Genomic DNA, 12,930 nt, shown 5'->3' with positions numbered 1-12,930 from the left:
CCTTTACGGAGACAACAAAGGGCAACCTCACGCATCAGCTGGAGCAATCGGAATCAACAGAGGAACTTGCGATTTTCTTTTCTCCCGAGATTACGAAGGATAACCGTGAAGCACACCTCCTCCCGCTTCCAGTTGCAATAAGGATATAGCAAGCCCTCCCACAGTCCGAATCGCCTTCGACCTGATTTTAGATATGGCCTGATGAGACTTCTTCCGAGGACTGAAAGCGTGCAAATATCGCAACGAGCAGAAGCCAAGCCAACGGCGCTCGAGAACCTGCTAATGATATCAGACGTATCACGAGCCCAAACGCCAATCCTTTCCCAATAAAATTCACAAACGGCACCCTTATTTTCGTGTCCTACATCTTGGCCTCGGGCGCGGTATCAAGGTCCGTAGGATCGGCGTCAGGTCCCGCCTTGATGATGCGAATGTGCTTTTCGTAAAATTGCAGCATCTACGTATCCGTTAGCGTCGTCATCCCGTGTTGCGCCGAGATACATGGGACCATACCTTTTGGGGACATCTCTTATACACTACCTCCTTGGGATGCTTAGTCTTCTGGCCGTTTCGCCAATTGAGATAGATAATGATGGAGCCTGACTCTTCGTCCTCGCAGGCATCGATCGACTCGACGTCATCCTCCCAGCTGCCGCTGGGCAGCGTCCAGGCCTTCGCTTTAGCCTCCTTTACTGACGCGGGAGGAGTAGATTCGGCGGGGTGACCATTACGCTTGCCCCTCTTGCTGCTCGCCGGCGGTGTAGATGACGAAGCACTGGGGCGGCCGCGCTTCTTCGTGGTCTTGGCCTTGGTCTTCTCCTCAAACAGCGCCTCACGCCCACCGAGCTTCTTAAGGTATTCTTCCAAGATCTCTGATGCGCCTTCCCTGGTAATGTGTTAGGCGTCGTTTCAAAATTGGTGTCGATCGCAAATCACAGTTTGAAGCTTACTTCAGGCTGTCTTCCGGCTCCCAGGTCTGGTCTGATTTCTTAGAGTAACCTTCCCATTTGACACGGAAGTTCACAGTGCCCTGCAAGAAGCGTTAGTATCGAGGCGCACTGCCAACAGAAGAACAGAAGAGGGCCACTTGCGTCGTCGGACACCACATGGTCAAGGATCTTCTCGACAACGTATCTATGGCCGGTCAGCCCTTTTGTCCGAGCAAAGCCGTTTGGTGTGGGTAGCGTACTCATCAGCCTCCAAATCGTCGTCTTCGTCGCCTTCCTCGTCCTCCTCATCGGCCACGACAGCGGCTACCTTAGCAGCTTTGGCAGGCTTGGTGGCGTTGCCGTTCAGGTCGCCGGAGATGATGGGAATGTCTTCTTCGCTCTTAGCTTCGCTGACATCGTCTCGGTATTCTGCGGATCGGCTCTTTGCGCGCTTCTCCTTGAGCGGGATAGCGATTTCGCCGCCGGCGTCGGACATCTCGTCATCGCTAATAGCTATAGAAGCTGTCAGCTTCATGCGACGCGACATTGTGACGTTGTATGGAAAATTGGTGGAGGATTCGCGTCGTGAAGTGTGTTGTCGCAATCTCGACGCGACTTGGCTAGTGGCGCGAGGGGTGAAGTTCGAAGAGGTGAGGACTTACCGGGAGGCATTGTGTAGAGATTGTTTATTCCAAGGTGTATACGCAGCTCGTTTAGGCAGTAGCGACGTGAATGGTCGCAAACAGGAGGTTGCGCAAGACTCAACGTGAAAGGAAGCTGCGATGCGCTGCCAAAGAGACGATCGCAAATACCGGAAGCTGCCCCAACTTTTGCACAAAGGTAGCAAGATGCTGCAGCAGAGTCGCGTCACAGCCAATTGTGGCGCTCAACTATCACGTGATCTCTGAGCACTAGCCACTTCTCTGGACGGAGGAGAAAGAACGGATACCTGCCGCCACCAATTCCGGCGCTTTCCTGCAAGTCCGGGAGCCCCCATCCTCTGAGTACCCACAGCTGACGGCAGAAGGAGCTCATGTGGAGCTCCGAACCCGTGGACCAAGCTCCAACCTGGAAGGTCGGCCTCGAATCTTACTCCCGTTTGTAAGTTACCCACCTACGTCGTTCCCTTAAGGTACCTTGCCTTACTTGATGTAATGTAGTCCCTTCATTGTACGCTGGTATAGTAGTATACCAGAGAGTCAATTCTAGGAAGGCACTGATACGTTCTCGCCTCGATTGGAAGCTTCCAGAATAAGTACCTAAGCAATTCACTGTCCCGTTTTGCCGCACGAATTCTGAGCAGATGACAACTTTTTCCCAAGTTGATCCTGCCAATTCTTCACATCTCACACGCTGCATCGCGGTGCCTTAATCCTTATGACATTGACACCGGCTGCAGTCGATAAGCTGATTATACTTTTTTCCAACGTCGCAAGCTAGTCTGGTCAAAGCTTGCGTCGTTGCCTTACTCAACAGCAATCATCCCTTGCCAAAGTCGTTGGGTGTTGGATACGGCAAATCGCATGAGTTCGTGCGCGGCTAATCTGACGATCGACGACAGCCAATCCAAGAAGAAGAACGCATCTGCGATGTACGCCGAGGTCTACTTTTTTGCCAGCGAGCTCGCTGAGATCTGCCAGACACTGCTACTTTATCCTGCGAAGGGCGCTTCTCGGCACCAACGAGACTGTGCCGCTCCAACCAACGGAGAAAAAACGACTCGATGTGCAGCGTATCTGCATGTAACTGCAGAAGCGTAATTTGCATCTCATCAAAATGTCTGCAGTGCAAAAGGGGTTGCGATTTGCTGTTCAAATACGACAACCAACGAGGGTTAGGCAAGCGCCAAAAGACATGGATCTCGATTTCGCAGCTGGTGGACAAGTGCCAGCCATGTTCGGTGATCATCTGCAAGGTCCCGACCGACCAACAGAACTACTTCGCTTCTCCCTCGCGTCCAACCCAGGGCGGATGATGCCAAGTTATGGCATTTTAAGGTCGAAGAACGGGCCAGCGAGTGCCTATTGCTCTGGATCAGGGCCAAACACGCCGTGGCGCTGAGTGTCAGCTCCAGCTGCCGTACGAGAGGCGGCGGGAAATTATCGGTGTCCTGCAGGCTGCTAACGTCAGTTGGTGTGCAGTTGAGTCGACCTCCTCGGTGGACTTTATGGGGCCCGTACGAGACGGTCCCAGACAGACAAGGTTGACCCAAGATGCTGCGGCTGCGGGAGGCTACACTAGACGACCAGCCTCCAGGGGACGACCAGGACCGGGAGTGTCAGCGAATCCAGCAACAGCGGGCGATAGGAACCGCCGCCGCCGCGAGCTCGAGGATGAGTGGCCTGGACGCGATTATCTGTCCCGTAGTCCTTGCGTCGCGTCTTGCAGATGCCAACCCCATTATTAGATGCAGGAAAACGGGGTCCTTTTACACCGGATGGCATCCCCGGGTCAAACACACGGAGCGGAGAGGAACAAGAGCCAAGGCCAAACATTCGGCAGAACACGGCCTTGTTTACGTGTGGAATCCTGCCGTCTCTCGTCGGAACAAGCTCTTGCCGACATTGTCAGAAACTGATGAAGACCAGCCGCTTCGCCTTACTGTATACAGATCCAGGACGTATACATGCTGCGTGAGCAATGTTCATGAGACAAACTCCGCGATGTTCGTCGGCGCCGTTAGCACGAGGTCCTTCACCGGCTCCCCTGGATGATCTCCCGGAAACCCCCTGAAAAATGGATCGGATACAAGCCAGTGGGAGTCTGTGGGACCCTAGGAGCCTAAAGAAACGAACCGGGCATGCCAACCCGCGCCCCGGTCGGTCGACCAGTCTAGCCAGAATTTGTCCAACGCGGTGAGGATGGGAATGAGGTGAGTTGAAAGGTGGTATCTGGAGACTGGAGACTGGAGCACCACTGTGACTGGACCAGACGACATATTGGCTTTGGGCATCTTTGCGTTTTATTGAACATTTGTGCCGTGGATTCCATTGGGTCGTGCCCTCAGCTAATTACCTCACGAGTCACAACCGTCGACGGCTGTCAAGGCTGTGGCCTCTGGACACTGGAGCTCTTTCGCAATGACAAGCCGCGAACCCAGGGCCCCTCAAGGACGGGCCCGAGTCAGAGAGTCGGAGAGAGGCCAGGCTGCCCAACGCAATTATGGCTTAATGAGGCAGCTCGGCAGGGTTGAAGAAATACTTCCTCAACTGCTAAAGGGTCTTGTATGGGTGGTTCAGATCGGGACCCGAGGGGGAGAAGACAAGACAAGAGGCGACGTGGAAGAGACACGACAAGCAAGCTTGCTCGAGGCAAAAGTTCCCGGTACACCCCTCACGACAGCGCTAGACCAGTAGCACTGATGCACAGGGCGACGCCGGGCTGTCCCTCTCCTTTCCGCGGGCCAGATCAGCACTACACTAAGCGAATAAGCGACGGGACATGTGAGAGAGCCACCAGACGCTGGAATGACGGCGGCTCAAGGAGACATCCTAAGCGGGATGGTCTTGATATCTGAGGACTGAGTTTGGGTCCCAGTTGAACACATCGCGTGCTTGGTAGGCTTAGGGGACTCTTGACTGGCTCTCTGGAGAGATGCCGAGTTGAGGAGTTGGTGGGCACTTTGGACCAACAAGAGCGCGTCGATGGAGTCTTTGGAGATGGAGCTACTCCGCGGACGAGGGATTCTCGGTTTAACTCTGTGTGTGAAAATTTAGCCATGTTACCCCGATAGGCAAAGCCGCTTGAGATGCTATGGGTCACAATGGTGGTGTGCAGTCGGTGTAGAATTAAGGTAAGGTGTTCCCGGGCAGTTAGTGAAGTAAGGTGTCGATAGCTCGAGCTCTCTCTTCACCTTGTTTTCGAGGCGCGAGGCGGCTGATTATGGTGTGCTGGGATATCTGTCATGGATGGTACAGCGTCGGGTACCTTGATCTTGGACTTGGCCTCGACCTTCCGAGAGAGGAGATGCGGGAATACGTTTCCTCTCCCCGTTGGCTGATGAGACCCTACGGCTCGCCTCCCTGACGCAGCCAGCTTCGCGAGGCGTCATTGGACATTACCTAACTCACCAAGTCGATATTCCAACTATTTTAATGCCACGGTAGATCAGTGTGCTAAGGTGCTATTAAGGTGCAGTGAATGGCTATTAAAAGGTGTTTATGGATATGAAAAAGAGAGCACCGGCGCAGAGGTGGGACCACCGTACGGCCCTGGACATTTGAGCCCGTGAACTTGTGAAGGGGGGGCTTGCATCTGGGCCGTCCTTGGCTCCGTCTGTGCTTGCAGCTTGCGCGCGCGCGCTGCACCTGGCCACCAGGGCACCTGCACCTGCACACTGGCGGCAATCTGGGGGAAAGCGGACAGGAGTGAGGAGCTGGCTCGCTGGTCATGGTGGATAGACAGGATAGAATTGGATTGGATTGGATTGGATTGGATTGGATTGGATTGGATTGGATTGGGATTGGGATTGGGATGGCCCGGATGGGATGAGTGAGGGATGAGGGATGAAGAGGGATGGTTTTAGTGTGAGGTGAGGTGGGTATGTACTTGTAGAGAAGATGGAGGGGGGTGCACCTCAGTTCTCCGCCCCGTACCGCACAATGAGGTGTACCTACCTAAGCACCCAAGGTCTCAAGGACCAAGGTAGGTGGTACCTTAGGGTGCGCCAAAGCTCCCACCTCGCCGTCCTGTTCTGGCGCGGGTCGGTGGTGCTACCCCTGCCCGCCTGCCTTATTAAAAAAAACTGCAATAATTAAATCCCGGGTGACATTTTTGCAACTTCCCCTTACTCTTCTGTACTTTACTTCCACCTCCCCGTCCTTTGCCCTTTTCCCACCCACCCCCTCTTCGTCTCTTTTCGTTTTTTGCAGAGAGGTCGAGAGATTGCGAGAGTCCGCGGATGAATTGAGAACCTGCACGGCAAGAGAGATCGAGAGACCGAGAGAAAGAGCGCGTGAGAGAGAGACAAGTCCGGGAAAAGATTTTACTACTTCCTTAATACCCGGCATCCTACTTTTTACCCTCCTCCGTCGACCCGACTCGCTACCTTGGCTCTCGCCCACATCTCGAACCGACCCCGAACCTCTCCCATACCTGACTCCGTGAACGGCCGATATACACGTTTCTTCGTCACAAGGATTGGCTTGCGTTCAGTAAACCTCTGTCCGTACAAGGGTAGCAGCTACTTCTCGACATCTCCCACCGACCTCCTTCTCTTCGCACACTCGTTTAGCTCTTCAGCATCTAGTCCTTCTTTTTTTGATTATTTCCCTCTTTTAACTACTCTCTTTGCCTATCTAACTACTCTGTCCTCAACACCACTCGTTACATTTCCTTACCTTATCTACCAACTTTAAACTTTGCTGGCTTCGCCTCCGATCACTCTCTACCCGGTCCATCTACACATGACCCTCGATTACATAGCTCCCCTGGAGCAGCTGCAAGTGTCTATTCACGCAAGAGAAGCCTTGTAGCACCCTCTCTGAAACGAACACGGATTCGTCCCTACCGCCGATAAACCTTTCGAAACACTCGTTACCCACCCGTCTCTTTACATCCAACACCCCGAGCCAAAATGGCCGAAACCGCGAGCAACGCCGACTCGAGCCAACAGAAACTAGGCGCCCCCAAGGATAAGAACTGCCCCTACTGCGGCCAGGCCTTTACCTCCTCCTCTCTCGGTCGACACCTCGATCTCTACATCAAGGAGAAGAACCCCAAGCCGCCAGATGGAATCCACGACGTTGACGCAATCAAGCGTCTGCGAGGAAGCATCACACGCAGACAGCCGAGAGGATCCTTGGGTGGGAGGAACGCCTCAACTCCAGCTACGACCCCTAGACCTGCCACCAAGCGAGATGCTGCGCCAGATAGTGGCGAGTCTCACAAGTCCCCGGCTCTGCCAAAGGACGGGCAATACGCCGTGGACTCTACGCTGAGCAAATATCCTTGGACTCCCTCGTGGGAAGCCACTGGCGTCATGAACAACATCCCCGCCAAAAACGGCGAAGTCGGTACTTCGACCGATGGCGAGGGCAGCCAGAATGCAGGAAAGAGGCCAAGACAAGTGAGCAAGCAAGTCATGCAAAAGGCGCAGTTCGACGTCAAGCACAAGCTAGCAGATGCCATGGATACTGCTCGCGCGGCAGAGCTTGCATTACGAGAGCTTCTAAGCTCGTGGAGGGCAGCCAAGTGAGTTTCTCTGACGAACAACAGAAGTGTGACAATTGGGGAAAGAGATATATGGTGGCTAACCCTGGCTACTCTAGGCAACAAATCGACAACAACTCCATGCCTTTCGACTTTGACCCTTTAGCCCTCGACTTTCCTGCATTAACCTTGCAATGCCTCGCCTCGCCACCCACTCTCTTCTCCTCTACCCAGCATCCCACTTCCACCTCTTGGTCCGTTCAGTCACCTGGTCAAAGAGAGTACGATGCTCTGAAGGCTTTCTTCCAAGAAGAATTCAGTAACTGGAAAATCACTTGCGCAACGGCTACTACGGCAGCTATGGAAGATCTAACGTATCCTCCTCGGGATCAACCCGTCAGAGACACCCGCGAAGCAGTGAAGAAGGCGGAAAAGTCAGCGGAAAACCTCGAGAAGCAGGTGAATGAGCACCTTGGCTCGGCCTTCCAAGTTTGGTCTTCTCTGCCTATTCAGCGGCGGAACGAGCTGTGGCTCTTGGAAATGGCTAGGAGCGTTGGCAGGAAGCAAACCGAGATCGACAAGATGAAGGATGATCAGCACAGGCTACAGCAAGAGAACGCCAACCTGAAGTCTCAGATCGACCAGCTCAACCGTCTCCAACAGCCCCGAGAATTCAAGCTATTCTCGCCGGCCACGGTGCCCCTGGAGCGGCAGCTTCTCACTCACGTTTTGGAGGCAGGTATCAAGAGTGGAAGCCGCCACGTTGGACTGCGATTGGAGGACCGGCAACTGGATTTGAACGATGTTGTTGTGCGGGCAATCGAGAGGTGGAAGACGGTTATCAGCATGAACCGTGTCGCCAACACTGGCATGAATGCTCAGAGGGCACTGGACCAAGCAAACAACAGCACCCCTACGCCGACGCCGACTCCTCAGCAACAGCAGCAGCAGCAACAACAGAACCAGCAGCAAGGGCAGCAACAGCAACCGCAACAACACCAACAGATGCAAGCAGCACAACAGCAGCAGCAAATGCAACAACAGCAGGTGCAACAATTCCCGAGCCCCGAGCATCGGCAGTCGACAACGAGCGCCACTGGCCATAGCGACCCGGGTGATTCAACAGGCCCGCCCTCGATTGACGAGGCAAGCGATCAAGATGTGGATGCGGATGGGGATGCCGACGCCGACGCCGATGCTGAGATGGAGGATGATGACAGTTTTGCCGTAATGAACACGCCCACCGCGAAGCCCATGCCCCAGCAGCCGATTCAACGACAAGCCACCCTCGAGGTGCCGCGGACGAGGCAGGTCCAGCAAAGGGGTGCTAGCGATGCGCGGTTCATGATGCAGAACGGGAATCCGAATGCGAATCGGCAAGCAATCAACATGAGCCGGTCAATGCCTAATATGCAAGCTACGATGCAGAGCATGCATGGTGGTGACATGGGACTGGCCATGTCACAGGTGAGGGGGGATCCAATGTATATGGATTGAGAGATTCATTACAATGAGGCTCTACGGAGGAGGGAGGTTTTCACATTCGAACTGGAGGGCAAAAAAAAAATGAAAAAGCTGTGGCCTTACAGTTCACGCCCAGCTTGTTTTTTTTTTCGGGCGAAAGCCCATTGTATAAGCTTACATTTACAAACGGTTGCATCTCTCCTGAGGCACATAAAGCGCATACAGAGCGTGGCCCGGAGTAGTCTTTTTTGGACATCTTTTTTTTGGTGTTTAGTACAAAATAACCTGTCGGATGAAACAGGAAACTTCTTCATCGCCACTCTTTACGCGTCGTTCATCGTGCTTTTGCTACCCGCGGGGCCAGTGTATTGGATTCGGCCGGAGATTCATGTCTCGCAAGGGTTCTTCGGGCCCGACGAGGTGAGTTCGTGAATGCCCGACATACCTGGTAAACCCACCAAGCTTTTTAATTGCGGCTTGACATCCGAATTCCTTCAAGACCCTCACGGCCCGGAAGCGAAGCTGCCTTCTGGGTCCTGTCAAAATTGCTTAGTGCTACCGTTACACTGGTAACATTACGGGAGGGCTATCAGGGTGGATCAAGTGATTTCCCCTTTCGAGGCCATCGTCTTTCCCGCCTCCGCGGGTGTGGTGTGGAGATGTTGTCGATGTCCAAGAAAGGATGAAGCAACTCCAATTTAACCCCCCCCCCCCTTCCTCTGCCTCCCCACCTCCCCCTCCGGAGAGTGAGATGAGTAAGTGAACTGTCATTGAGATTTGGTGTGGCTGTGTCTGTCAATATTGGTGGGCTCTGGAAACCTTGAGGCTTGGGGAGGAGGGGAGGGGGTTTCTTTTGTCGGAAGTTACGACGGGTACGAATACCGGGTTGCTGGTTATGGTTTTACCCACGAAACCTGGCTCTCTTTCTGCAAATGAAGGTTCTAGGTTTGTGTAATTCTGAGGGTGGTGGGGTGGGGCGGGAAGTTGTGCAGGCTTCCATGTTGTGTAAGTCGGTATATAAGGCGTATATATATATCACTATCTCAACCTCGCCGCTTGAACACAATGGTCAGCACACTTGGATTATGAACCTTATGCACAGCTGACCTTCATCTTAGCCTGCCTCGAGAGACCCGGGTCCTCGTCATCGGGGGAAGAGGGCATCCACCTATCTACTGGGACTGGACCTGAGAACCGTTTTGACGGGTGTGGAGTGTCCCTTCGGAGATGGTTGACTTCGTTTACACGGGGATTGCAGCATCTCCCAATGACCCAGCACCCCAAGCCCGGCACCGGCATCTGGCCTACTCCCTCCCCGCGCGGGCTCCGCTTCCTTCTCTCGCCTTCTTTCTTTCCTTCCCCGGTGAGGACGGAAATAGAAGACGGAGATGGTTTTTTCGTTTCGTGGGGCGGTGGGAGGAGTTCTCGGGGTGTCGTTTCTCTGGACTGGATCTTTGCTGTCGACATCGTTGTCGGGTAGGTACTAGGCGTGAAGAGCTCGAGGCTCGAAGTCGATGGTTGACTCCATCTCCAGCGTCACCCTTCTTGGGGACATTTCAGATCGCTGAACACTCGGTGTGTTCTGATCAACGTATAACCGAAATAAGTATGTAGATGGGCATGAGTGGGAGGGACAGAAGGAAGAGAGAGAGAGAGAAGTTGCCTCGAAAAGGCCATCGATCGCCGTCGCCTTCCCGAGAGACGGGAGACCTCAGAGCGAGGAGGGGGCGGACGACTCCCCGTTTGCCGGCAGGTAGCTGACGATGTCTTGCAGGCTTGAGGTTTCCGTACTTGGGGGGCTGTGTGACCGTTGACAGGCGATGTAGGGGGTGGGTTGACGGCGGTTGGCTTTGATGATGTACATGGGCTACCCACTTCATGATATATATATAGATATATATCCTTCTCGACCGTGTCCCCAGTCTTGGTGCTGGGCTGCCGGTGAGTAGGTGGAGGGGGTGTGCTTAGGAGGGCTACCTTGACAATGTGAGAAGGGGTTATTGGGGGCGGGGGAAGGGGGATGTTTTATATGGAGGAATCGTTGTGTAAGGTTTAGTACAGAGGTGTTGTTCGCTTGGCAGTTCGAGTCTACATAAGTTCAAAACCTGTATGTGATGGGTCTCGGTATGTGTCTCATCTCTAGATGAAGTTTGTACAGGAATAAAGCTTTTGAGAAGCAATGGCAAGTTCGGTTTTGATAATCTTGACTGAAAGACTTTCTTATACACTGTGGGGGGGGGGGGGGGGGGTAAGTGGCTATTCGATTTGACATCGTTTCCAAGGACTCAGAGTTGACTTGAAGCTCCTTGATGTAGCAGGTTCAGTCTCTTCTCCTTAAAGAAAGAGTATTCGCTCTACGACTCGTGGCTCTGTGCTCCGTATTCTTCTAGCTAGATCAGTGTATGGTGCTGGTTCCGCCTTGCTTTTTTTTTTACTTGAATGATCGATTTTGGGAGGTTCGCGGTCGAAGTGAGTTTGTTTTTATAAGACATCATTGACGCGGGCTACGCGAGTTTTCATAGACTATGACATGCTAAGGTCTTTGTAGCTAGATCGTTTTCTTTTTTTTTTAGGAATTATCTAACATGTGAAACTTAGATTAGCCTTTCTTGAGATAAAGTGGTCTGTGAAACTTGGATATAAGTAAGATTGACTTAAAAACGTTTGTGAGAAGTACGCTATCGGAGTGTGTCAATTGGCTTCAGACTGAGCGTACTCTATACACAAAGCATCAAAATAAAGGGCGCAATACTATAGCGATGTACGCTACTCACCACTACTACTCGCGCAGCACATCGTATTCGGAGATGGATACGTTGTGCGTGACGACGGGGGTGTTTAGACGACGACCGAATCTGACTTGATAGTAGGCCCTGTAGTTTCTTTGAAGCTTCTAAAGTCCCGTGAAGATTCTAGACAGATATCCACGGTGGTCACCATAGCCAAATAGCTTATGCGTTTCCAATCACTGGGCCGCCAACAAGTGCGAGGCATCAAGAAAGCCGTAAGGTGCTCTTTAGTAATCTGTCGAGACAATTGCCAGAATCCTGTTCCAGGTGCTGAGTCAAGACTTTTTAACCCTCAGTGAGATAATCTTGCTGGGCTAGGCTTTTGTCAAACGGAAGGCACGTCTGAGGAAAGGGATTACTATTCCTACGCCTCCTGAATCCCACAGAGAGGCTATGACCTGTCATTTTCAAACTATTATTCCAGTTTCATGACTCTGTTCTTGATTTGTTGTCTATTATATTAGATTTTGAGGCAAACTCTCACATTCGATAAGGCTCATTGGTCTTGGTCTCCCAGAAGACATGAGCGTAAGAAATTAAAGACTTACGTGTATTGCGCGGGCGCATATTCGGTCAAAGTAGCTCCTTGTGCCACGAAAGGGTGAACAGCGCAAAAGGCGTGGCGTCATTCCTCGAATGTTCAGGATCTTGATGGCCTTGCCTTAGTCCAAAACACACAACACCGGCTGTCATGTTGCTATCTCTTCTCCCCGGATAACTGGAGGTCCTGGGAATATGCTTCTCAACTATCTAATGCGTTACAAAGAAGGATACTATGAGTATCGCACTACGAGCTGGACTGCCCTGCTGGCTTTAGTGTGACCTAGCTGGTATTCCCAGACAGAAGAGAGAGCTCTAAACCTCTGGAAGGTCCTGTAATAGAGGAACTTTAACATGAGAGCATATGATCCAAAGCCTTGGGACATCACCTGCAAGGGTTACTTAGTAGATGAAACCGGCCTAGTAGAGGTTGACAGGATATGACTCCCACTTTGCGGTGACTGTAAGTATCATCTCGACGAGAAATTTGCCTCCACTTAGTAAAGAGCACATTCACAACAATATGTGGTGATTGCCATTATGTACGGTGGAAGCAGCACCGTAGTGGAGGTTCCGAAAGGAAATGTTCAAGAGTACGTAGTACTTATTGCTACTGTCACTGGTGTTGATGAGCTGATAAAACAAAAGCGTTCTATAATGTGTGGAGGCTTGGAAGTCATAGTCAAACTCATATACGACTAATAAAGTGACCTTCTAGACCATCCTCACAAGATTTTCTCTCAAGGGCTCTCCTCGCTTTCGACATAAAGCCAGACCATCAGTTGATTACGGTGTACTTACACCTCATTGCTGCGGGTGCTTTCCAACCGTCCGAGGGAATTCGCGACAGAGGAGCAACACGAAGAACCATGGGAGCCTGAATATCAGGCTAAACTACCTCGACGATAAATGTAGCAATTTATGCTTTTTAAGATACTCATGAAGTAAAGTGAAAGGAAGAAAGTTCCAGTTTCCTAGAAGATGGACGACGTTGGTTGGAAGTGTATAAGCGTACCTTGGTGCTGCAGGGACTACCCCCGCGATCAAGGAACCCCGGA

The 12,930-nt window shown here is 52.3% G+C and overlaps 4 protein-coding genes across 4 annotated transcripts; 2 read left to right on the top strand and 2 right to left on the bottom strand.

Moving 5' to 3' along the window:
- Positions 1–361: 361 nt before the first annotated feature.
- On the bottom strand, positions 362–1,476 carry CABS01_06733 (chromo domain-containing protein; the record flags this gene model as incomplete). The annotated part of the gene is made up of 5 exons (XM_060540098.1): positions 362–457; positions 514–886; positions 951–1,030; positions 1,104–1,134; positions 1,190–1,476. 5 exons carry the CDS (start codon positions 1,474–1,476, stop codon positions 362–364), a joined length of 867 nt encoding a protein of 288 aa, XP_060403782.1.
- A 1,666-nt stretch (positions 1,477–3,142) lies between these two features.
- On the top strand, positions 3,143–3,643 carry CABS01_06732 (uncharacterized protein; the record flags this gene model as incomplete). Its single annotated transcript, XM_060540097.1, has 1 exon — positions 3,143–3,643. One exon carries the CDS (start codon positions 3,143–3,145, stop codon positions 3,641–3,643), a length of 501 nt encoding a protein of 166 aa, XP_060403781.1.
- A 1,401-nt stretch (positions 3,644–5,044) lies between these two features.
- On the bottom strand, positions 5,045–5,320 carry CABS01_06731 (uncharacterized protein; the record flags this gene model as incomplete). The annotated part of the gene is made up of 1 exon (XM_060540096.1): positions 5,045–5,320. One exon carries the CDS (start codon positions 5,318–5,320, stop codon positions 5,045–5,047), a length of 276 nt encoding a protein of 91 aa, XP_060403780.1.
- Positions 5,321–6,504: 1,184 nt separating this feature from the next.
- Positions 6,505–8,576, top strand: CABS01_06730 (uncharacterized protein; the record flags this gene model as incomplete). Its single annotated transcript, XM_060540095.1, has 2 exons — positions 6,505–7,121; positions 7,199–8,576. 2 exons carry the CDS (start codon positions 6,505–6,507, stop codon positions 8,574–8,576), a joined length of 1,995 nt encoding a protein of 664 aa, XP_060403779.1.
- Positions 8,577–12,930: the final 4,354 nt, after the last annotated feature.

Source organism: Colletotrichum abscissum (assembly GCF_030869225.1).
Source record: "Colletotrichum abscissum strain IMI 504890 chromosome Unknown Scaffold_14.1, whole genome shotgun sequence".
Classification (NCBI taxonomy): Eukaryota; Fungi; Ascomycota; class Sordariomycetes; order Glomerellales; family Glomerellaceae; genus Colletotrichum; species Colletotrichum abscissum.
Note: the sequence above shows the minus strand (reverse complement) of the source record. Positions and strands in the feature narration are given on the sequence as shown.